General features: G+C 39.5%; 1 protein-coding gene across 38 annotated transcripts in view; it reads right to left on the bottom strand.

The window, feature by feature from the left end:
- Nucleotides 1-26,348, bottom strand: part of RBFOX1 (RNA binding fox-1 homolog 1) — a 2,478,424-nt gene that overhangs the window by 595,117 nt on the left and 1,856,959 nt on the right. For all 38 annotated transcript variants that reach the window (XM_065558775.1, XM_008162566.4, XM_008162565.4 and 35 more), the window contains one exon: nucleotides 11,050-11,091. In XM_065558775.1, coding sequence (XP_065414847.1) covers nucleotides 11,050-11,091 — 42 coding nt within the window. The remainder of the gene's footprint in view (nucleotides 1-11,049; nucleotides 11,092-26,348) is intronic.

Here is a 26,348-nt window from a genome sequence, read left to right as displayed (position 1 = left end):
ACAACTGTTTTTGTTCTGTTTTATTTCACTTAACAAACCTTTCAAGAGGTTAAGAATATGTACACACTTTTGGTGAAATCCTGATGAGACTGAAGTCAATGGTAAACTTCCCATTGACTTCAGTTGGGCCAGGATTTCACCCTTTATGTAAACAGTGTTGTGTAACCCTGCAGAACTCTGTTCTGCAATACTTCCACAACATGTCATATATGCAGCATATATGGGGAGTTTATTGGACCAGTATACAAATTATATAGAGGTGGTTACCTTAACAATTTCACATCTGTGGTCAAATTGACAGGTTAACAGAGCATGACAACCTAAAAGCTTAAGAGAAAAAGTAAACTTGACTAGTTTATACAACTGAAGATGAAGAGGGAGGAAGGAACTGTATTGCAAATATTAATTGGATGTGATGGCAATAATGGAAGTACATTGATCACATGGGGAAAATAGTTTATAGGATTTGATTGCCTGAAACAGAAAGCAATATGTAAAAGAGAGGGCGCTATTACCTTCTGAGAAGATAATTCCCTTGGAATCAGTCAATATGTTTTGGAATTTTTATATTCATTTCCCAAAATTAATTTTACTCACTTAATATAATATTTTCAATGGCTGTCTTGTTCTCACCACTGTCTGCTCAACCAGGGAGCAACATTTACAAAACAATAAAACACCATGAGTCCACTATGTTAGCAAAGGCAAACAAAAAAAACTCCCCATCAAACTAGGATTCAAAAACCTTAACTGTTCCCACTGCAAAAACAAAATAGAAACAAACAAAACACAGGATAAACAGAAAGGCTTTCTGGAAATGCTCTGAGCATCTCAGGATCTTTCAGATCAATGAAGGGGGAGGGGATTCCATAACTTAAGTCCATGTACTTAGAAAACCATGCACCCAAGCCCCAACACAATCTGGGGACCGTTGAGGGTCCCACATGATCTTGATGGTCAGAAAATGGCATGGAGAAAGCTAGAACCTCTAAAAAATTATCTTCCTTTTGAGACATTATCCACATCACTGCTGTCCTTTGCAGAGTTAAAAGATGGATTAATAAGCAACAGTGGGTTTTAAAAAATAATTGTAGTTATGGTAGATATGGAACACACACAGAATTAGTATAGCAGAGGTCAAGTCATTGCTGGGTACCAATGCAGAGCTCTCAGCTAAAATATGGCTGCAGGTCACCTCTTTCCAGGATGACCTTCTCAATGTTATACAGATATTATATCTATCTACCTATCTATCTATCTATCCCCGGCACTTCCCATTCCCCACACTTCCCATTTTAAACCTTGTTTTTGGTTGCTTATGACTTTGCCAAATTGTAATCATTTGGGTTGAATTTTTCCAAGCTGTGTAGCTATCTCAGGCTGACTTTTCTTTCCTTTGAAAGTCTGATTTTTTTGTCCTGTTGGTAAGAAGAGTATAAGATCATGTAATTAAAGATAGTATTCAAGCATACACACAAGGGGGGCTGAATTAAGGTTGCACATGCAACTTTAATTCTGGCATTTCCTAAATTTTGAGTACTTGCCTATGCAACTTTAATGTTCTTTTAATATAGTTTTTTGTGTGCAATATAAATGTGTAGTCAGACTATTCTCTCTAATCTCTTATTGCTGAGAGCATAAGAGAATGTGCTAATCATGCAGTTTTGAACTAAATAGCACTGATGTGCTTCAGTCATCCTGCCAAGTGGTTTACAGAATATATTTTGACTGCTGTGTTTGAAACATATTTTAAGAAATCTGGCAGGAAATCTTATGCAACTTAGATAAGAAGAATGAAAACGATATCCCTTTGGGATATGCAAATCTTAAGCACACAGTTTCTGTCACTGATTTTATTACATTATGCTCCTGAAGTTTTGTGACATCATAGGACAAAATTGGGATTTTTCATGACAATAACCTATTTTACAAGCTATTTCTTCTTTACCTCTTTCATAGGTCAGCCCTGTTCACTAGAAACTGAAATACAGAGCTAGAGTCTTTCAATGTGAAATTAAAGCAGGAATTTGTACAAAAATATTCATGTTTACTTCACATTAAGGATTACTTCATATACCGATGCTGTGTTCAGTGTGTCCTACTAATTAAAAAGGGAGTAAGAATGTACTTCACTCTAGCTATGACCCACTTTGTGTGTCCTTCCCTACAATCAGGAATGGAAAGCTGAAATTATGATACATTATTTATTTATTTGAAGCTGCAGGGAGAAAAAAGAAAAGTCTTGGATAAGCTCACACTGTTTCTTGAGGTCCTATAGCATTCCAGTAGGTACTTAGAATGGAAGAGTAAAGATAAAAGAAAGTAGACAGACTATGCTACTTTTTATACCTGAAAATATTTTTTCTGATAGAGAGGAATAAACTATGTGCCATTAAGAAGGGCTATCCTCAAGAGAAGCATTTCAGAAGTATGAGAGTAACAAGTGAACACCATTACTAATTAAAGTGGTAATAAAAAAAATGATGGTAATCATGGACAGGTCCTTACCATTCTCCCGACACCACCTCTGGAATAGAAACTAAAGGCAACATCTTCATTATCAGAGCAACACTGTTTCAAAATAGAAAAAAAACTGACAATTTTCCATGTAAATAAAGACACTGTAACTAGGTGGTATCTTTGCAGCTTTCCATCTAACAGCCGGGTGGGACTACTTCAAGAGCAGAAACATTTGTGTGGGCATCTACAGGAAAACATGTCTCTGCTTTGCTTTGTTTGGTTAAATTGGGAAGTACCCTAGGAGATGCCAGATGGCTGGTTTTACATTTTGGTTGTGTTCTACACAGACAGAAAAGCTCTCCTCAAGTCTGTGCAGAAGTTAATTATCCAGCCAAGCATGACTATTTGAGAGCCATCTAATTCTTGCCAAGATGGAAGAGATCCTGAGTCCAGAGCAGATGTAAGGCTCCGAATACCATTGCTTGTGTTGTCCCAGACCAGTCAGTCACACACTCCTTCTTAAAGTGGACTTATACAAACCAATGTTTGTTTGTTTTTTAATGACACCTCCTAAAAATAGCCTGCCTGGAGAGGGAAAGGGTCTAAATGCTGTCTGTGAAAATGTGGGGTTTGAACAGCACTGAAAACGAAGACAGGTTGGGAAGCAGACACCAACCTTCAGACACAGCCAGAGCTCTGTATTGTTTTACACATTACCATATAAACATGTGAAGAGCATTTACACCAAAAAGTTGACTCTGGAATTCTGAATTGCCTCAGAGTAGGCAAAAGATGTGTCACAGATTAAGCTTCTAGCGTCCCCTCCAACAGTCCACTAAGTACAGTATTTGCATAAGCGCCCCCGACTTTAGCATCATCTCCATTAGAAAACTGCTGGAGGCTGTAAACCAGAACACATGTATGACACTCCAGGCTCAATGCCACTCTGGAAAGAAAATGCCAAACTCAAAGTGATAGAGAAGATTGTCACAACTCCCCCTCGCTGGACATTGAACTGGAGAGCCCTGTCTGCAACACATGAAAATCTCAAGAGATATCATGACTATTGAGTCTGTGAGAGTGGAGCATAACTGGAAAGCTAACAAGAGCCTTAAAAAAAACTATGCTGGTGCTCAAAAGTCTGGGGGCAAAATCATGGCTCTCAAAGTCAGTAGCAAAACTCCAGTATGGCCAGGATTTCACCTTTGCTGTTCTACTGGTCATGAGTACGTGTCAAGTGTGATGTAAATGAGGTCCTGCAATTGGATCCAGCCACGTGGAGTAATGGAGCTGTGTGTGGGTGCAAGGGCCCATCTGAATAGCTCCAATGATAGGAGAGGGACCTTTAGGTAGGGGCTGACCTCATCTACTGAGGGGAAAATCACCACCACCAAAAAACAAAAAGGAAAAGACATCAGGTACATTGTTTGAGTACACATGGCCAACTAAGAGGCCTGCTTGATACCCAATTCACATATGAGCACTGGATATTTGCAAATTTAAGTTAGGTGAACTCAAGCGTACATGCATAATTGAGGGCATCTAACTTTGAAAATCTGGCCATAATTTCCCATCAGTAATTTTTAATGTTATAATACCCGTGAATGTCCACTGTTGTTTTTGTATGCTGGAGTTCAGATTAATAGTCAAAGGTTTTAAAGAGGTAACATCCACTTCATATAGGAAAGCACACAAAAATGAATTAAAATGATATTAAAGGTTTAGCACAAACCCTGAAAATTGGAACTCAGAGTTAAGCATTCCCCCCCGAACGGTAACGTATGCTGACGCAGAGAGTGAGCACTGCAGGACATGATATATAGAAATGAGAATCACACACTGTTCTCATTGTGCACATTTCAGCGTGAATAAGACCTACCTCTCAATTTCTTTCCCCCATGCCCATCTCAAGTGGCATGACCTTTATACTTCAGTAACATGCCTTTGTGTGCATGTTACTGTTTTTGATTGATTTACTGTTTAGAAGGTAGGGAACTATTAAAAGACTTATCAATGACCAAATCCAATCATGCTTTTCTCTTTTTCCAGTGGTGGTACTGAGGCTCTGCACCTCCTAGATCTACCAGATCTCAGAAGGAACTGATGATTGTATATAATGTTTCCCACTAATGAATGCATGCAAAGAACGTTGTTAACTGGAGTCACAATTAGGTCACCCAAGACTTAAGATCAAGAGACTTAATCATACCATTTACCATTAGACTTCATTGGTATTCACAGGAAGGAACATTAATAAACCCTCCTACATGAGGGTTTAAAACAGTTCCATGCCCATTTTACAGTGTTCATAAAGTATTACTGCACAAGGCTCAAATGCACTAGTTTAGACACCCAAATTCATGCACATAATATGATACAAAACTTAAAAATTAGGTACAGTTTATAACGGAAAATGATTAACTCTTAGTAGAAGGGAAGGCTGGGGGAAACCCAGTGAGGTTTAGGTTAGGATTTTAGTTTAAACAAGGTCATTAGGCTCTGATAAAAAATCATAACCCCAGGTTAAAGTTGCAGCCGTAAGGAAGGTTCACTAGAAGCAGCAGACAGACTTCTGAGGCAGTCACTGTGCTTTTTATAGGTTTATGAATTACAGCTTATTTCTACCTAAGGCTGCGATCCTAAGCTTCTTCACAGCCTTAAATAAGCTGTATGATTCATGTTTCAAAGCCTGATTTTTCAGGCACAAATATGAGATGAAATAGGTTTTTTAAAATGATTTTGAGCAAGGTCTGAGGTTTGTGTTTTCACAGACAATTTTTAAGGCATCAGAATTAGAATTAAATTCAGCTCCACAAGATCGTCCATAAAGTAATAAAACAACGAAAAGTGGCTGGGGTGGGATGTAGTGCTGAGAGAATGGGAGAGGGAATCTATCACTGATAAAGGGTTTAATTATCAGGATTGGGGAATATAAAACAGAAGAGGGAGGGAGTGACTGGATAACCTTATTGTTTTTGTTAGAAGAGATGCTGAAAATACATCAGTGCACGGATGGAGGAAAACTCTTGGAGAAACAAGAGATGGTTTGTTTCTTTGATTAATTCCTTTTGAACATCCTTTAATTTTTAATACAACTTTACCCTGAGCCAAGCCAGGTCAGGCAGCACCACTCGGACTCTAGTATTATGAAATCATGAATATTCAAGATGGTATATAGGAATACAAAATCATTGCTAATAGAGACAACTGAAAGAAAGGCATAATAGCTTTGCAAACTTTAAAACATAAGAACGGCCACACTGGGTCAGACCAAAGGTTCATCAAGCCCAGTATCCTGTTCTCTGACAGTGGCCAATGGCAGGTGCCCCAAAGGGAATGAACAGAAAGGTTATCATCAAGTGATCCATGCCCTGTCACCCAATACCAGCTTCTGGCTAGGGACACCATTCCTGACAATCCTGGCTAATAGCCATTGATGGACCTATCTTCCATGAATCTATCTCCCCCCGTTATAGTATTGGCCTTCACAACACCCTCTGGCAAGGAGTTCCAGAGGTTGACAGTGCGTTGCGTGAAAAAATACTTTCTTGTGTTTGTTTTAAACCTGCTACCTATTAATTTCATTTGGTGGTCCCTTGTTCTTGTATTATGAGAAGGAGTAAATAACATTTACTTTCTCTATACCACTCATGATTTTATAGACCTCTATCATATCTCCCCTTGGTCGCCTCTTTTCCAAGCTGAAAAGTCCCAGTCTTATTAATCTCTCCTCATACGGAAGCCATTCTAGACTCCTAATAATTTTTGTTGCCCTTTTTTGAACCTTTTCCAATTCCAATATATCTTTTTTTGAGATGGGGCGACCACAACTGCATGCAGTATTCAAGGTGTGGGCATACCATGGATTTATATAGAGGCAATATGATATTTTCTGTCTTATTATCTATCCCTTTCTTGATGATTCCTAACATTCTGTTTGCTTTTTTGACTGCCACTGCACATTGAGTGGATGATTTCAGAGAACTATCCACAATGACTCCAAGATCTCTTTCTTGAGTGGTAACAGCTAACTTAGACCCCATCATTGTATATGTATAGTTAGGATTATGTTTTCCAATGTGCATTACTTTGCATTTATCAACATTAAATTTCATCTGCCGTTTTGTTGCCCAGTCACCTAGTTTTGTGAGATCCTTTTGCAGATCTTCACAGTCTGCCTGGGACTTAACTATCTTGAGTAGTTTTGTATCATCTGCAAATTTTGCCACCTCACTGTTTACTCCTTTTTCCAGATCATTTATGAATATGTTAAATAGGACTGGGCCCAGTACAGATCCCTGGGGGACACCGCTCTTTACCTCTTTCCATTCTGCAAACTGACCATTTATTCCTACCCTTTGTTTCTTATCTTTTAACCAGTTACCGATCCATGAGAGAACCTTCCCTTTTATCCCATGACTGCTTATTTTGCTTAAGAGCCTTTGGTGAGGGACCTGGTCAAAGGCTTTCTGAAAATCTAAATACACTATATCCACTGGATCTCCTTTGTCCGCATGCTTGTAGACCCACTCCAAGAATTCTAGTAGATTGGTGAGGCATTATTTCCCTCTACAAAAACCATGTTGACTATTTCCCAACAAATTATGTTCATCTACGTGTCTGACAATTTTGTTCTTTATGATAGTGTCAACCAATTTGCCCAGTACTGAAGTGAGGCTTACTGGCCTGTAGTTGCCAGGGTCACCTCTGGAGCCCTTTTTAAAAATTGGCGTCACATTAGCTCTCCTCTAGTCATTTGGTACAGAAGCTGATTTAAATGGTCCAGGTGGCATACCAGAAAAAAGCTTTCAGAAGTCTGACTGATGTGTTATATACATCAATGGAAAAAAATCACTCAATGTGCACTAAATGTGAAGTCCTTTGCTTTCCATTGCAGCCAGTTATGTAGCGTTGATGAGTTGGAGAGATCTCAATTAAATAATTTAGACATCATAAACATTAATTTCCAATCAGCATACAGATTAGCACACAAGAGGACATGGATAATAGGTTGAAGAGACAATTGTTTAAGTCATTAACTGGTGGCCAATGCCTTATTCAGCTCTTTAGTACAGAATGGATCAGACACACAACCCTGCTTAATTATTATAATTATTTATCATGTATACAGTGAGAGTACCCTCAGGCCTGATCAGCAGCAGATTTCATTATGTTAGGTACTATACTAACAGATCAAATCAGAAAGCCTCTGCCCTCGATTTAGAATTTAAAAGTAACCAAAGTAGACAAAGGGTCTGAAAGGGATATACCATATGAATAAATTATCAAGGTGACAATTGGCATGTCTTGTTTGATTTTATGTATTTGTATTATGAGACAGAGGTTTAAAAATGTGTTAGCTAACATGTTTAAGAATTACCTATTTTTCCTAGTTTGGACATGGCCAAATAACTCGAAATTTACCATTCCCAACCTGGCTTTATCATCAAGGTTTGATCAGAGCACCTTTTCTTACAACCGCCCAATAAACCAGAGAGCATCACTGCTCTATCTCTAGGTGGAGTATCCTTGACTTGAGAACTGCCTGTCATGGGCCAGGATCCAGGTCATTGCCAGTTTGGCAGAAAGGGCTTACTGGAGTTAAGAGGTATAAGTGAAGCTCATGGTACAAGTGCTGGATTGGATAGCTAACAAAGAATTTGTAATATCCTGGCACACATTCATTAAATGAACACTGTGTTCCCAGTGGGAATTTGTTACACAGATATTCTTGAATCACATCCACTGATGGATAGTGTCACACACCCCCTGGCTTACTTGCAGCATAGGGAGAATATTTAATTAGGACTGTGCTTCCAGTTTACTTAGCTCCAAGCTGGTGTTACTGCAGTCTTCCTGGAACTTTGCTGCCGTGGGATATTCTAAAATTCATATTCTAGAATTTCTAATTGTCTTCCAGTTTTAGTGATTTTGACACAATGACATTAAGAGTTACATGTTGAAATTCACTCAATGACATCCATGTCGAGGCTGCCTTCCCTGCAGTCTCAGCCTGGCATCTGAAGTTAAACTGGTCTCTTTTACCTTTTATGTCATCTCCAGTAGTAAAGGTTTGCCAGTTGAATTTCATTGACCATTTACTTTGTGAATGACCACAGAATTCACCACTTTCTTTCCCAGCCATAGTGACCCTTCAGTACTAACAGTGGTGAAAACCTATAAGCAAATAAGACTCAGAAAAATTCAGAAATCCAATCTCATGAGTAAGAAGCTGTCATTTCTGACCATAAACGTACGATGGCTTCAATACTGTTTTTATCAACTCCACCCACATTTATTCTTTCATTCAATCAAGTCATTCATTCAGTATTCTTTATGTTGTTACTTTAGACAATGTTGCTTCAAATGTAATTTTAGTAGACATAGAAAATTTCTATTTGCCATGTGGAGGCTTTCATAACTTTTTTCAATTAGTGCAGTTCACTTACAGCTTGTGGTAAAGTTCAGTCTGGTTACAAAAAACAAACCCCACCCCCAAAACACCTCTAGTCCACCTGACTGTGAATCAATTTTCAGCACATGGGATGGAAAACTTTCATTTTGTTTTTAGCTTCTTTTATGGTATTTTTCATATTCAGTTATGTTTGGATATAACAATGGCAATACAACATTCTTCATACTACCTTGCATAAATCTATCATAATAATGCTTGGACATCAGGAATTTAACTTAAGATGCCTGTAATATACTATGAATATGGTATCTTCCAGCCACTTATTTGTTATTGTATTGGTTGATATATCACTACAAAGGGTTAAATTCAGGCAGGAGCTGACTGGTACATAGACAAGACAGCACATATCCAGGAAGGCACACAAACACCTCTGATAGCGCTCCTCAACCAGAGTGATTACTACATTTTTTTACATTGATTGGATAAAAAAAATGGATTCTAGTAGTTCTAAAACTGTGATGCAATTATAAAATAATTTGAAAAAAGAATCACATGAAATAATAGGTATTGCTGTAAAATAAGCTGGAAGAGGCCATTTTACTCAGTAATCAGACAAAACCACACATGCTTATGAAGGATTTGTGAGCCTGCCTTCTTTAAATTTTGAGAGTTCTCTGCCCTCTTTCCTCAATTCAGAGAAGAAAGTTTAATACAAAGAAACAAAAAACTTCTTTTTTGGTTCTAATGGCACTACTTCTTCCCGAGAAGACTGCCCTCCAGTGATGTACAACTCATAGCAATCTTTCAGCTTTGACAATTGGCTCCATTGAGACATTACTACTCTAATGACAAAACAGAGCATCTTCACAGCTCCTAAATCTCCATGTTAACATTAGTGCAGTCACCTAACATCAGCAAGACTAATACCAAGGAAGAAGTATTTTGCCCATACAAAAAAATAAATAAATAAAAAGTATTCCTCACAGAATACTGCATAGTGAGCAGGATTATCCTAACTGCTTCTTTAATAATTTTGATACATTCCAACTGACTGGTGTGACTGAAAGATCATATTGTTAAAACCAAGTAATAGCTTATAGCAAAAAATTAAACAAAATTTTAAAAGAAACTTCTGATTAAGTTCATGAAACACATACTATGAATGGAATATTTGTTTATATTTATACATAATGCTCTGTAAGCCTTGTCAGAACTGCTGCTGCTTGGTACCAGTCTTATGGCCACAAAAACAAGGCGGTGGTATTTTCTACTTCCAAAAATTAAAAACAAAAACAAAAAAATAAGGAAATAAAAAGAAATATACATCTTCTTACACAGCCAGTGCTACAAAGTTGCCTCTCAACTCTTAATAAATATAGTTTTAGCAAGGAAACACCCAACATAGGGCATGACAAAACTAGCTTTCCCATTGTTTGACCATATTCTTAAAAAATACTTGCTGTGTGTGTATAAATTTTAACACCAGCTTGCACAAGTATTAGAACCTATTAATTGTGCATAAACATATTGGTGCTGAAAAAGCATCTAAAGATGCATTTGAACAGGTAAAGTTCAAATGCAGCACAGACTGAAAAACTTAAGAAAATCTGGTACTTCCATTAAAGGAACAAACTCAACAAAGACGGAGCAACTTGGGTATAGGAACTCCGTTATTTACAGAGCATGCCACAAAACCACAACAAATACATATTCTATAATACTTGAACTCTTCTGAAATTTGCTCTTGATCTTGACATTAATTTTTATCTGAAAACAGGCGTCGCACAGACAATGAAAAAAAGAATATCTCAGCATCTCAAACAACCTGGCAAAGGGGAAGGTTTGTGAGACATTTGACCTTTATAAGTACTAGGGCTTCATCTTGTACATAAAAAAAGGACCCGGGTGTCAGACAAATTCCCGAAAAAAAAGTATTCATTGCCAAATCCAAATAAATTATATAAGAAAAATCCATCCATATTGTAATGGTACTTCATAATAAGATATACAATATTAACCAACACAATCAATAGTAAATTAGCTGAGATGAATATGTTCCTCTCTTGACCCCAAAAGCTGCAGTCCATCTTTCAAGAGAATCTTTTGTTGTGACATGAGAAAGAGTCTGCTTATTGTAGAGTAGGGAAGAGCATTCTGCATATTGTTGCACTTACCCTTAGTTGTTCTCTTTCACAACTCATCTGTTGTCTTGAAATCTACAATGAGAAAAAAATATACAGATTGAAACAAAGCATACCTCTTTTGAAAGGTAAAGCACAGGAAAGTAATAAGGTAAAATTTATAAGGACGTTTTATTGCATTGTGGATTTGGGGGACATATTTGTGTCAAGAAGAAAGTCTCGTTTTCTCATTTACTGTTCTTTGATAACATAAGGCAAAGTACATAGCTACCACAAAACACCATTGTAGTTCTACTGGGTGTAAACAATAACTCACATTCATTTATTGATCCGGACACAGCAGCAAAATGAGGTCAGACACATGGATGGATTTTAAATGACAGAACCAACTTTTATTAAAGTTAAACATATGGGAGGGGAGCTACCTGCCCATCACCCATACTCTTCTATACCAGGCATTTAAGAGATTCCAGTACGGGGGTTACAGGTCTCCTATCATATAACCTGTAATTAGTCGAGGTATGTTTTCAGCCTAGCCCCCAGGACTCAGCTCTTTCTGAGTTCTAGCACACTCCCCCACTCCCCTGCAAGGTGCAGAAAGGTGGGGAACCTTGGCCCCCTGAGTGCCACAATGTCTGACCCTATCCCATGAGCCCCAGGCCAATCAGGAAAATTCCAGGTCTTTTACCTCTGGGAATTGCTCATTTTTTTCCTTTGAACTGTATTGGAAACCATATGTAAGTTGTGACAAATTAACAGCTCAACCAAGTACATCAGTTAGGTTCTAAGCACATTTCTACTTAACTTACTGTGGCTTTAAGGTGCTGTGAGGAAAGCAAAAAACTCCCTGCATCTCTGCTAACTGGCCCTATGGGAACAAAAAATTCCTTCTTGACTGTCAAATATGCGATCAGCTAGACCTGAAGCATCTGCCAGGCTGGATTCCCAATTCCGGGTGAGCAGGGTGGGTGTTAGAACAGAGCTGAAAGAGGCTCTACTTGGCCCTTGCTCCAGGTTAAATCCTTGAGCTGGAGGATGGTGACCAATCAGCACCCCTACCCCCACAATTGTTGCCAGAGACTCAAAGGTGGGGGATGCAGGAGGAGCTTCCTGTTGTCCCTCAGCAAGACTCTCTCCCCCTTGCTGCTGGGGCTGTCCCATCAAGTCGCCCCCCCCCCCCATACCACGTTGAGGCATATGGGTGACATATCGCACAGTATACCTCCAATGACTGTAATTACCTTTCATCACAATTACAGTTGGTGTACACACAAAGTAATGGTACAACACATACATAACTAGCAACTGGGTGAACTCCTAAGAAAGTGGAGGTAATCTCCAGTTCAAGGAAGTATCAGAAACTCAGACGCTTTATTTGAAGGGTATCTGAACTATTCAAACCTCTTTGATATACAAAATTTAGATGGCTGTTTCACCGGGACAAACTATCTTAAAAAAATTCTGTACTTCCCTTTTTGAGTCAAGTCAACCATCACAAGAGGAGCCTTCCTCTCTTGATAATTTTACTATTTCCAAAAATGACTTGCATCTGAAGAAGTGAGGTTCTTACCCACGAAAGCTTATGCTCCCAGTACTTCTGTTAGTCTCAAAGGTGCCACAGGACCCTCTGTTGCTTTTTACTATTTCCACTTTGTCTTAAGTGGAACCTGTGAAGTGTAGAAGCATTTTTAAATGTTTTTCCTTAAATTTAAACCAAATAAAATATATTAAAATCTTCTAAAAAAAGCCAATTGAGTTCAGTGTGAGAGAAAGAGAGACAGGACTTTCCCTGGGTTTAATACCAAAAATGGTTCACACATCCACACTACAACTCCAAGTAGCACATGAACAAGATAATATTTTCACAGCACACCATACAAATAAAATATGAATCATGGGAAGAATTAATCAACAGATTCCTATGATCCCTTCCACATCTGCTAGTGGTGGGAAACTAATTTTAACGGTACTGGAAATGGGCAGAACTGCTTCCAGTGAATATCCCTCTCCTTCCTGTTTTCTCCAGTCCCAACAGGTTTCCAAGAACCAGAATTAAATTTGAGACATAGGCCAGTGAGGCATTGGTGAGCGGGCTCTCCCTACACGTTTCAGAAATATCAAATATGAGGTTATTATTGCTGGGTCCCCATCGTGACTCCATGGGAATGTTCAGGCATTGACAGCACAACTTGTGAGATAATTATGCTACTAGAGGTAAAGTGGGTCCATCAGGGCAGAATGGAAAGGTTGGGAATTCTATGGGTTTGAAGGATTATATCACCTATATCCCTTATTGCCCCCTATACCCATTCTGCTAAGGGGAGCATGTAAGAGAAAGTCCACAAGGCTCCTGCCTCCCCTTTGGGTTTTTCTACAGATAGGTGGTACAATACAGCATATAGTTATCGAGTTTTGTTTGTTTTTTGTGGCATGGGCTGAACCATTTGCCGAGGTTTTGTGAAGATTAATTAAGAAAATAATTCAAAACTGTTGTAATTATCCACCTTACTGAATATCATTAACTTTGTAAGCATAATCATTGTAGTTTCTTTTTTCCATAACAACCTGCATGACAAATATAATTCACAAGACACTAAATAAAGAAATGTGCAGTAATACTTCTTTATGCTACATTCAGAGGTTCAGAGTACATTTCGACACCACTATGTCAAGCAAGCACTTACAAGAGGGTAAAGTCTGAAGCAATACACATCAACACAAGGTATTTTATTCCCCCGACTGCTGCTGACCAAAAAAAAAAAAACCTTCTTTCAAACAAAAGCAAAAGTATTTATGAAATTCTAAAATCTTTGTCCTACTTAGCAATGGAAAAAATCCTAATAAATAAAAAGCATAACGTTCCTTCCTTATATGAAAGGTACAACAATAAATCCCCTATGCCAGAAAGAAAATTACACAGCACAAAAAAGATCTATGCACATGTTGTTTGTAGTCTCTCTAACATAGTACAAAGAGGAGAAAGGTATTTATCATTGGTCTATATATACATTTTCCCCCAAAGAGTAAAATTAAGTACAGCTAAAGTGACTGTGTCTTGGAGAGTAATTATTCCATTTTTCAAACTTGGTGCTTTTCACACCCATCATAAATTTAGTTAAAATTATATTAGACTACACTGTAAATATACTTATGTAAGTCCCAAGAGTTAATTTTAGATCTGAATCCACTCTGGGTCCATCTATTAGTGTTGTTTATAAAATGTAACTAAGTTTCTAAAAAAAGTCTGGGGGTGAATCTGGGGACTTGAATTTTTTTTGTTTGATTTTTACGGTTTTTTTTTTTTTTTTAATAATTACAATTTTCACTTAACTGATACCAGGTAAAATGTTGAGTACTCCTGATTTTAGACAATGGTCCTATAAACATTAACACAAGTGGGTAACTTTACCCATGTGTGTAGTCTCACCGAGTCTATCTAGAACTACAGATGCACATAAAGTTATTCCCACATGTAAGCATTTGCAGAATCCATGTCATAAATAGTCTCCATCATTACAACAGCTAGTTTTTATATAGTGCTATGTAGATCTCAAAGCACTTCCCAAAAGACGTAAGTATCATTATAACTATTTTTATATAGGTGGAAACGGAGGCACATGGAGGGTAAATGATTTGCTCAAAGTGACTCACCTGGCCAGTAGCAGAGCCAGTAGTAGAACTAAGGTTTCCTGATTCCCAGACCAGTGTTTTGTCCACTACACCACATTGTCTTCCTTTAGAAAATTTGACTACATAGAGGGATAAAGAGTTCACAATATTTGTGCTAATGCCACCTCTGCAACATTTCTCTGGTCACTTCCCTTTGTCCAATCATCAGTAATGTCAGTCTTAGATACCCAATATCCAAGACACATCTTTAGCAAACACCTTTAAAAATAATAAATCCTGAGAAACAGCAACATATGTACTCATCAATCAAAAGCAATACAATTTGCATAAACACACATACACAGTAGATAGTTTAAAGAAAAAAGCTTCATGGAGGTATCAGTTTTCAGGATGCTAGTGCAGTGCAATGCTGCTTATTATACTCAACACAATGGTTGCCCTGCTCCTTTGTCCTTTCCCTTGCTGCTTTGTCATAACCACCTGTGATCTCTGGTCATATGTTTATATGGCAAGCTCTTTGGGACAGGGGTTTTATTTTGTTATATGTCTATGTAAAGAGCACAATGGACCCCTGATCTCTGATTGTAGAAATACTTGGATTCCCCAATTAAATACTAATATTAATATTAATAGTAAAAAGAAAAAGTAGTCACAACATAACATAATCAACACTATGCATCTGAAGAAGTGAGCTGCAGCCCATAAAAGCTTATGCTGAAATAAATTTGTTAGTCTCTAAGGTGCCACAAGTACTCCTGTTCTTTTTGCAGATACAGACTAACACGGCTGCTACTTTGAAAGCTATAATCAACTCGTCATCTGCATAGAGATCAATAGGAAATAGAGGATTTAGAACACTGGTGATAGTTAACTTATCATTTAAAAAAATAATAACTTGCTATTTACTTTATAGCACAGGAGATCTGTAGATAGATAATTTTCACTTCCCGGTTGGGAACTGTTGTTCCTCTGATATACTTCCACCTGCCCTACCTACTCTTCCCTGCCCATACATGTTTCAACACAGCACTGGTCCCTGATGAAATGTGTACATCTATGAGGCATTTATAATCCCCTCTCATTTCAATAGTCACACCAGCTTGGTGTGATTTTAAATGATTGTCCAACATTTAGCTAAAATATAGAGATAATTACAATTTTAAACAGCTATCGACTGTTCTATCTTGCTCATTTGGAATCTTATCCAAGGTTGTCAAGAGAAGAAAACACAATTCATCTTTGCTTCCCACCCTGACACAGTTGGGAAAGGTAGATGAAATATCTAGGTTGTAGCTTTAAGATGTACCATCATTAAAAACAATGTGTCACCCCCTCCCCAAGTATCTGAAGCTGTGGGAAGACACCTTCTCTATGGACTCCATTCTGCATCTCACCTCACAGCGCCCCGTGAGGTGAGATGCAAATATAAAAATGCAACTTTCCATAAATGTATGAAGGACATTTGAAGGCAAATTGGGAGAGACGGAGGAGTGAAAACAAAAACAAAATCCAACCCTCAAACTTGTCTGTAAAACTCAGAAAAAGGAAAATAGTTAATAGTTGCTATTTAAGCACATAATTATCTGTTTTAATTAGAGGACAATCATTTGGAGGGCCATCAAGTAGTGACGATTTGAATTAGGGAATTTTTAAACATCTTACTGAAAAACATCAAACATTGTAGACACCAGGGCTGGAAAGTGGCATATAGGAGTGAAATGAAACATTTATAGATGGCAGAAGAGTAAACTGATGGGTGCAGGGAAGATTGAAAGATCAAAAATGCACAAGTTCACACAAGGGTGTAAGGAGAGGATGATTATGGATTATCGGTCTTCATTTACAACTCCCACAACCCATCTGACCAGCAAAGTAAACAAAAAGCAACGTACTTAAAAACAAAACTACTCTAGCAAAAAACATATTTGAAATACATATTGAAGGTTACCTGTGTGACCCTGCAACGTCTTGGTGCCAACTGGCAGAGAGTGCAGATGTACAGAGAGTTTTCACAGGGATCCTCTGGGTCAAATGTATGCATATTAAGTTTACCAGTAGGTGGCATGTGTGGTCTCCACTATGCACTCACTGGTCATCTATCACTGGGAAACGTAGGTACAGAAAATGTTTAAGGAATTATGTATCTGTACTGAAAATTACAGGTCTGTCTCATCTTACGCGGGGGTTCCGTTCCGCAGTTAGCGCATAAAGCAAAAACTGCGTATAGTCAAAATTCCATTGAGTTCAATGGTGGGCGGAATTGTCCGCACTACAGGTACATTGTTAAAATTGTTATTTTTCTTTTTTTTGGTTTTGTTTTTGTTTTTGCCAACCGCGTAAAGCTGAAATCGCGCATGTTAAATGTGCATAAGATGCGACAGACCTGTATGTTCTTAAGATATGAGCTTTAAGGCAGGTCACCAGAAGGTGGTAAACATGCTCTTGTCAGGCAGGTGTGAAGAGACGCTGCTCTCTCTCTGGTTGGTCATTCGTGTGTTATACGCTTCACAATGGAGGCCTAGATACAATCTCAGCCAAATGCTGATCAAGAGATTGTGTAATCGACAAGAAAGAGGTACACAGGAGAACATAACCAGCAGGAGGCATCCTGTTTATGAGTAAAGACAATATTTGGGGGGGGGGCAGAGGGGGATAATTGGGGATATTGGGAGCATCCTGCATCTTTTCTGCTCAGGAGACAAGCTGACAGCATGACTTGTCTCATGAAAAGAAGATCACAGCCAACGTGTAATACGCTGGAAGGAGTTGGGGTGAGCGTAGCCCTGTAATACATGACAGTAACTAGTTCAATAAGTCTAGGTTCTGGAATGCATGTTATTTTATTGTATATGTAACTATTTGTTTCCAATATTTCTACTTGCTATCACTTGAATCTCTAGTTTTGTTAAACACATTTTTTACTTGTTTCTACTATAAACTTATCTAAGTGCTCTGTTTTAAGCAGAATGGTGATTGAGGCCTATCTGGTAAGCTGGGGTGTACTGGGAGCAGGGATTCTGTGAATGCCAAGACTGTCCAGTAGAACAAGGGCTGGGGACACTCGGAGGGCTTGGAGCATGCCTATCACTAACCTGCAGAGGTACAGTGGAGTCTATGTAGGCTGACGGGAATGCTGGTGTTGCCTGTGAACTCAGGGAGCTGACCCACGGCAGGCACAGACATGGCTTCCTCAGGCTAAGGACAGGCCGTAGCAAGATGCTTCACAACCCTAGGTACCCCCAGGAAGTGTCACAAACTGGAAAGAGCGTTAAAGTCAGCCTGCTTTACCCACTAATTTCTATTCTGAGTGCATTTCTCCCCCTTCTATCTGTCCTTATAATGACAGCCTCAGTGGAGTTTGGTCAGAAATAGCCGTAGCAATAGGGCTGTTGCTGTATTCTGAACTACCTGTCTATACACAGGGCAAGGATAACTAGATGATGTAGTGTGGTATAAAGCTACACTCTCAGGCATTGCGGATGTCTCCATTGTCACTACTTTGAAGCACTGAGTGTGCTATGAAGGTCATCCCAAATTAGTGCCAACTGATACCACACCAAACCAACAGGTACTCTGTATATGACACATGTTTTAAGGAAAAATAGATTTTCGAAAAATGGTAAGATATATTGTAAAAGTACTGGGAGCTAAGTTTTGTATCCCTACACTTATAAAGCCAGCTTCTTCAACTACCACAAGTCCAGTTATACCAGAGGGAGCCATAAAATACTTAGCATCATAGGGGCTTTCCGGGACTAGAAACAAGAAATAGGTCCCACTTGAGAGTAGAAAAACCTTACCTGGCTTCTGGGTGAAAGTCAATGCAACGGTGGGTGGGGGGAGTGGGCAAAACTTCTTTAGGTACCTTTTGAAAATCCCAGTCTTAATGGTTAAACAATTCATTCCCACCAGCGTACATGTGGTATGTACATATAGGTCCTCAGGGACCTTCTGCAAATGGTGGATTGGGTGTACTGGGGCACTGCTTTGTCCTGCACATCTCCACCACCCCCTGGAATACCCTTTCTCTCCAATTATGCCAGAGGTGGAAGGGGGAAGCTGGTGCAGGAAGTGGATATGCTGATGGAGAGTTCCTTAAAGCTTTACAGACCAAACTTCCCTGGAACAAAATATAGAGCATGATTACATGATAATGGATTATTAGGACAGAATTAAGATGGCAAAGTGAAAGAAACAAATAAAATATACATGCTTTTATGTGAATAATCATTTTCAGTATGTTAATAATTAAATTATGAAATTAAAAGGATAAGCGTTGGAAATTTGCATCTCCCCGGAAGGCACAAATACTAAAGGTTGCTCTCCATCCACCTAACCAGTACTAAATCTGCTGTCTTTCATTTTTGTCTCATTTGCTAAATGTACTAGCTTAAGAGAAAGACTTTGGCAACCCTAAGCACTTAGTGGAAAAATATAAATAATGCACTTGTAATATGTAAACCTGTATAGATAGACCAGTGGCACTGAAAGCCATAACATATTTAATTTATGACCAAGAGATCTGAGAGAGAAACTTTGAGCATGTCCTCCAATCTGGAAATACATAGCTTCTTAACCCTCTATGACCTTTGTTGTGGCATGCCTCTGGATTGAACCAAATGCAGTAAATTTATTTATTTATTTTGCTTCTTCCCTGTTATTATAGCTGTTATTTCTAGTTTGTATATAGAAGGTACCTGTTTCTGTATCTCTCACATAATGGACGACAAAGTACCGTTTATTGTTTAAAGGTGATGGCAGAAGTTTATTTACCAGCGGAAGTTTTGAACGACTTGAACAGGATTACCTTTTTTGTGCATCAGCTGCTATGCACTGCTTATTCAATAAAGACCCATTAGAAATAGAACTTGACCTTCTGGGGTAAATCTCTAATCAGGGCATGCAAATGAGATATGGGTTGGTGGTGTGATTTTGTTTTGTTTTTTTAACAACAATTAAATTAAAATTAATTTTTTTTAAATAAATGGAGATATCCTATCTCCTAGAACTGGAAGAGACCTTGAAAGGTCATCAAGTCCAGCCCCCTGCCTTCACTAACAGGACCAAGTACTGATTTTGCCCCAGATTCCTAAGTGGCCCCCTCAAGGATTGAACTCACAATCTTGGGTTGAGCAGGCCAATGCTCAAACCACTGAGATATCCACCCCAATAAACTGCAGAACGTGGTAGAGTTGAGTTATTTTATATTTATTTAGGCAGCCATCCTCTACAGACGGTTCTCAAACTGCAAGTTGTGACCCCTCAGGGAGTCACGAGGTTATTACATGAGGGGCCATAAGCTGTCAGCCTCCACCCCTAACCCCGCTTTGCCTCCAGCATTTATAATAATGTTAAATGTAAAAAAAGTGTTTTTAACTTATAAGCAGGGAGGTTGCACTCAGAGGCTTGCTGTGTGAAAGGGGTCATCAATACAGAAGTTTGAGAACCACTGCTCTACAGGGATTTGCAAGCACAGACTCCATGCTTGGAACCAATACAAGTTCTGTGATAGGGTGCTCGGAGGGAGGGATGACCTAGTGGTTAATGAACCCAACTTCCAGCCCCTTGCCGCTCCTATCAGTGACTGGACAATAGGAGCCACACCTCAAACTGAAGGGACATATAGGTAGGAAGTAGCCCTGGGAAGTGGATCTGGACTCGCAGCAGGGAGGACCAAGCAGTGTCTGATCCTGATCCTTAACTGTGAATCTTCTGCTCTCCTACCGTACCTGGGCCTAGGCTATTAAGGAGGTGAGGTAATGGGACTTGGGCCCTCCCTCTCCACCAGGTCCGAGCCCAGTAAAAAGCAGCACCCACAGGGTCCTCCCTGCAGCAAATCCCAATCCACTGCCCTGGGCTACTTCCTACATGTCCCTTCAGTATGGGGTATAGCTAGGGTGACCACTCATCCCGAATTGGGTGGGACAGCCCCAAAATGCAGAGTTCAAGTCGCGGTCCTTGGCTGAATGACTCTGGGACAGCATTTGTCCCAGATTCCCTGCAGCACTGCTACACGCCTGCCCAAGGCTCAGGGGCAGCACCAGCCTCTGATACCCCCTTGCAACAAGGCCCCACTCCCTCTCCCCCCAGAGAGCTGGGTAGTAGTAATAGCTGCCAGGGAGCCCAGGCCACTGTGGGGAGTCCCTGACCTGGATGGATGACACAGGCTGGGGGCTGCTCTCGGGCCCTCAGCCCTCCACCCAATGCAGAATATACTGTGCAGTATGAAGGCTACTCTAACAAGCAGGGCCGGCTCCAGGCACCAGCTTGTCAAGCAGGTGCATGGGGCGGCCACTCCGGAGAGGGGCGGCACATCCAGCTATTCGGCGGCAATTTGGCGGACGGTCCCTCACTCCGGCTCAGAGCGAAGGACCTTCCGCCGAATTGCCGCCGCAGATCATGATCGTGGCTTTTTTTTTTTTTTTTGGCTGCTTGGGGCGGCCAAAACCGTGGAGCCGGCCCTGCTAACAAGAGTTTCCAGGGTCAGGCCCTATGACCTTAGGTTTACTGAGATCACCATTCTCATTCTTTTTTCAGAATTTGAATAAAAGGAAGGATGCTTTCTTAAAGGAGAAAAAGCTAGTTTGCTTTTATTACCTATATTTTAAATCACTGATTGCATGATTTAGATGTAAATGTGACCTGATTCTGATCACAGTTACAACAGTTTTACACTGGTCTAACTTCATTCGCGTCAAAGGAGCAATTCCTGGTTTAAGTGAAATCAGAATTAAATTCCTAGTTAAAGTGAAATCAGAATTAAGTTCACAATATCTCTTTGGTGTCTTATTCAGTACATGGGCTTTCTGCACCAGATACTTACTAGCCACTACAAAAAGCCAATCAAAACATAGAATACTGAGTGAAAACAGTGCAAGTTATATTTTACTGGATACTGTAAAACAGTTCATACTATTTCACAATACTTGCATAATATAGCTATCATTTTCTTTCATTAGATGCTCTCCTGACAGTGCCAGTCCTCTTCCTTTAACCATCAAATGCTTGTTTTTACTTACCACTATGCATAAAAAATGTTGAGTGGCTCAAGGAAATATACATTGCACTGCCATCTGCTGTATTTTATGTAGAAATATTCATCTCCCTGACCAGCATGAGATTTTCTAACCCCAAATTTACATCTTACCACATTAGCCGTATTTTCAAAATTATCTCAGCTGAGATCAGAAGAGATAAAGTGTTTCAACAGAAACATGCTATAGCAAAACAAAAATGTGGTTAATAATACAGGGTGTGGGGCGTAATTTAAATTTGATCAATGCTGTGCCAAAAAACAAACTAAAACAAAGCCTGTCCCAAGAGCTCAACAGCTAAACCAAGTTCAATGCAACAGCAGAGGAGATATTGAAATACTGGGAATGCCATATAGGCAATCACATTTAAAACGGAGTAACTCCCAAAATAGATAGGGATATAGGAGCCTTTTAGGGGGCAGCGGGGTGGAGGGGGGGAGGGTATAATACATTAACTGGGATATATTTCCATGAACTAAAAGGATGACATAAAGAAGGTGCAAAGATGGGCATTTACAAATATTCACCATTAATGGAACATGGCATTAAATACATTATATTATATACCATGTGGTCACAGATGCCTCAGTTATGGAAAATAAACATGGCACATGTATTTTGTACATGGCAGGAGACTGGAAGTTTATGTACAGCTGGAATATAATCAATGGACAAATTATCCATCAGACCCAGCAATTCTTTTGATATTCAAACAGAGGGTTTCAGGACTTTCAGATGTCCTGTTAAGAAAATAATATGGCTGTACAGCCAATTACACATAATACCAAGAATGCTCCCTCTCCATGTGGAAATCTGGACTCCCCTCCATGGTTTCCCTTTCATCTGTACATAGCAATAAGGTTTTGCCACATGTGTAATTGCTGGAACTCCATATACGCCTTATCTGAAGTAAGCCTAATGAGATGACTTGGTGCCAAGAACCTATGGACCTCTGATGACTGCCAGGCCTCTGCTGGGAAGGAGTGTATATATATATGCACACCCATTTCAGGGTAGAATTCTGCCTGAAGCAGGTAAAACTTCAAGTTTATTTTGGCTATGTGTGCCCCTACAGCTGTACAAAGTAACTCATTTTCAACTTGATAAATGGGGTTGTATAATGACTATTAACTGTATTATGGCAGTGCCTACAGGCCAGGACCCCATTTATTCACACATTCCTGCTTCTGCTATAGGTCTGTAGTTTTGACTAAATATTTTATACTTGCTGATGCATTTCTGTGAATATGTTTTGGGCAAAATTGGCTCAAGTCCCATGCACTGCATTTAACATATTCAGATACTCAAATCTTGCATCATTGGTGCGCCTATTTCTATGGGAGGAAATTGACACCTGACATAGAAACTCAGACTGAGCATGTCCAGCGACAGAACATTACAAGTGTTACAGACCTCCTAGTAATTTGGTAAATGCACATGGGGAATCCTCTATTCTCCCATAAGAGCTAATCTAAGGATTCACATCAGCTGTCCCCTGCCAACTATGCAATCATTTTACAGTACTTAGAAGAATACTCCAAAATAGCACACAGGTCCCCTACAGGAGAATCTTACCAGGCTTTGCAATGGTAAATGTAAAAGAAATGTCTTGAAACGTGCATAAGTCACAATCTACTAAAGCTGTGATCTTTACCCATACTAAGTTGCTCATTAAATGCCAAATTCATTGGTTCCTGCAACTGGAATACTTTTAATTTTGCCCCACCTCTGGTTCAGCTGAGGTACAGTCTTGTTTGTGAGATCATCCAATGACACCAGATGAACAGTGAACCTTACCGATTTTTTTTGGGGGGGGGAAGGGGGGACATGTTTTGTTTTTCTCTTGCAACTCAAGATGGTCCTTCAAATAGTTTCAATCGTATTAGATTTACATACATTTAAGGTATTACAGATAGGAGAAATTGGGTTACCCATGTTCACAGCTACAGTATGTATTTTAATTAGGTTTTGAAATGTAATGAACTGGTGCTTTAAGATTGAAAACAGAAAAAAAAATATTTGCAACAAACCTAGAGGTCCTTGTATCAAAGAAAAAAAATACAAGTAATATTCTAGAAGAACTTGTGTGGTAAAACCTTGAAATTAAATTCTGCGAATGTGCTATGGAACAATCCCAAGAGAAACCTTATCTGTATTTAATATTCAAATAAATACTCTTTTCCTGCATATAACAATAGCTATATCACATTAATTAATTTACTTGTGTAACACAGTAAGTATCATAAGGAATAATCAAAAAGTAAAGTCACTGTGCTAACAAGAATAAATAGACACTACAGCAGACATAATGGGAAATGCTGTGATATAAAGGCAATAGTGGGAAAAGAACTAAAGTATGTTTTAACTTAGTATTCAAACATTATCAGAGGTTGACTGGCTTACTGCATGCATTACATATTACAGTTTATTGCAGCAGTAATTATTTTCCTTTACCATGAAAACATTATTATTAGAATATATTCCTAAATATATGTTCCAGGGTGGTTTTTGGAAAAAGATGTGTCTCCTTACTTAAAACCTCTAGCTGTTGAAATTGACACGGCTAAATTAATGAGGAAGGACTGCTCATGTGAGGTTAAAGAGTAAGCCAATAATTATTCATGAGTATCAGATATACCCCACCAGCCTTATAACCAAATCCTGAGGATATGCCTCAGTTACTACTGAGCCCTTACTCCAAAAAAACTCCCATTCACTTCAAGGACTTCCATGGAGAATTTTGGTTTAAATATGACTAAAGTACTACTCATTTCCAAAACAAAATCTTAGAAACTTAGATGAAAAAAAGACAATGACTCAACTTTGCAAGACTAATTCTAGATGGATGACCAAGAGAAAAGCCCCGATACCTCGAACATAAGACATATTGAGACCATCATGTGATAATATCACACACACACACAGCATGTGGCCACAAAAGCAGAGCATAATTCACAGTTTCCATCTCGATACTGAGAAACATTGGAACAGAGTTGAGACATCCTATGCATGAAAACTACCACTGCCACCAGGGAAAGGAATTCAAGTGTGGAATTCGCAATAGATACAACCATCAAAATGCGAAAGAACGACCAAAACAGACCTGATAGTCTTTGATACAATGCTGGTGTAAATCTATTTGAATTAAATAGGAAAGATTACTACTTAGAGAACTACTATATTTGTAAATAACTGAAGAACTAATTCTGCTCTTCATAAAACCAATAAAAAGCAACAGAGGATCCTGTGGCACCTTTAAGACTAACAGAAGTATTGGGAGCATAGGCTTTCGTGGGTAGGAACCTCACTTCTTCAGATGCAAGTAATGGAAATCTCCAGAGACAGGTATAAATCAGTATGGAGATAACGAGGTTAGTTCAATCAGGGAGGGTGAGGTGCTCTGCTAGCAGTTGAGGTGTGAACACCAAGGGAGGAGAAACTGCTTCTGTAGTTGGATAGCCATTCACAGTCTTTGTTTAATCCTGATCTGATGATGTCAAATTTGCAAATGAACTGGAGCTCAGCAGTTTCTCTTTGGAGTCTGGTCCTGAAGTTTTTTTGCTGTAAGATGGCTACCTTTACATCTGCTATTGTGTGGCCAGGGAGGTTGCCATTCCTGATATCTGACTTGTGTCCATTTATCCTCTTGCGTAGTGACTGTCCAGTTTGGCCAATGTACATAGCAGAGGGGCACTGCTGGCATATGATGGCATATATAACATTGGTGGACGTGCAGGTGAATGAGCCGGTGATCTTGTAGCTGATCTGGTTAGGCCCTGTGATGGTGTTGCTGGTGTAGATATGTGGGCAGAGTTGGCATCGAGGTTTGTTGCATGGGTTGGTTCCTGAGTTAGAGCGGTTATGGTGCGGTGCGTGGTCGCTGGTGAGAATATGCTTGAGGTTGGCAGGTTGTCTGTGGGCGAGGACTGGCCTGCCTCCCAAGGTTTGTGAAAGTGAAAGTGAGGGATCATTGTCCAGGATGGGTTGTAGATCACTGATGATGCGTTGGAGAGGTTTAAGCTGAGGACTGTAGCTGATGGCCAGTGGAGTTCTGTTGGTTTCTTTTTTGGGCCTGTCTTGTAGCAGGAGGCTTCTGGGTACACGTCTGGCTCTGTTGATTTGTTTCTTTATTTCCTTATGTGGATATCGTAGTTGTGAGAATGCTTGGTGAAGATCTTGTAGGTGTTGGTCTCTGTCTGAGGGGTTGGAGCAGATGCGATTGTACCTCAGCGCTTGGCTGTAGACGATGAATCGTGTGGTGTGACCGGGGTGGAAGCTGGAGGCATGAAGGTAGGCGTAGCGGTCGGTGGGTTTTCGATATAGGGTGTTAATGTGGCCATCGCTTATTTGTACGGTGGTGTCTAGGAAGTGGACCTCCCGTGTAGACTGGTCCAGGCTGAGGTTGATGGTGGGGTGGAAGCTGTTGAAATCATGGTGGAATTCTTCCAGGATCTCCTTCCCATGGGTCCAGATGATGTCATCAATATAGCATAGGTAGAGAAGGGGCATGAGTGGACGAGAGCTGAGGAAGAGTTGTTCCAGGTCAGCCATAAAAATGTTGGCATATTGTGGGCATAAAACCAATGTAATTCTGGAGCAACTCTACTGAAACTCTACTGAAATCAATAGAGTTTCATTAGATCTTGGGCAACCTGTTCAAAGGAGATT

This window comes from Chrysemys picta, chromosome 10, assembly GCF_011386835.1.
Source record: "Chrysemys picta bellii isolate R12L10 chromosome 10, ASM1138683v2, whole genome shotgun sequence".
Lineage (NCBI taxonomy): Eukaryota > Metazoa > Chordata > Testudines > Emydidae > Chrysemys > Chrysemys picta.
Note: the sequence above shows the minus strand (reverse complement) of the source record. Positions and strands in the feature narration are given on the sequence as shown.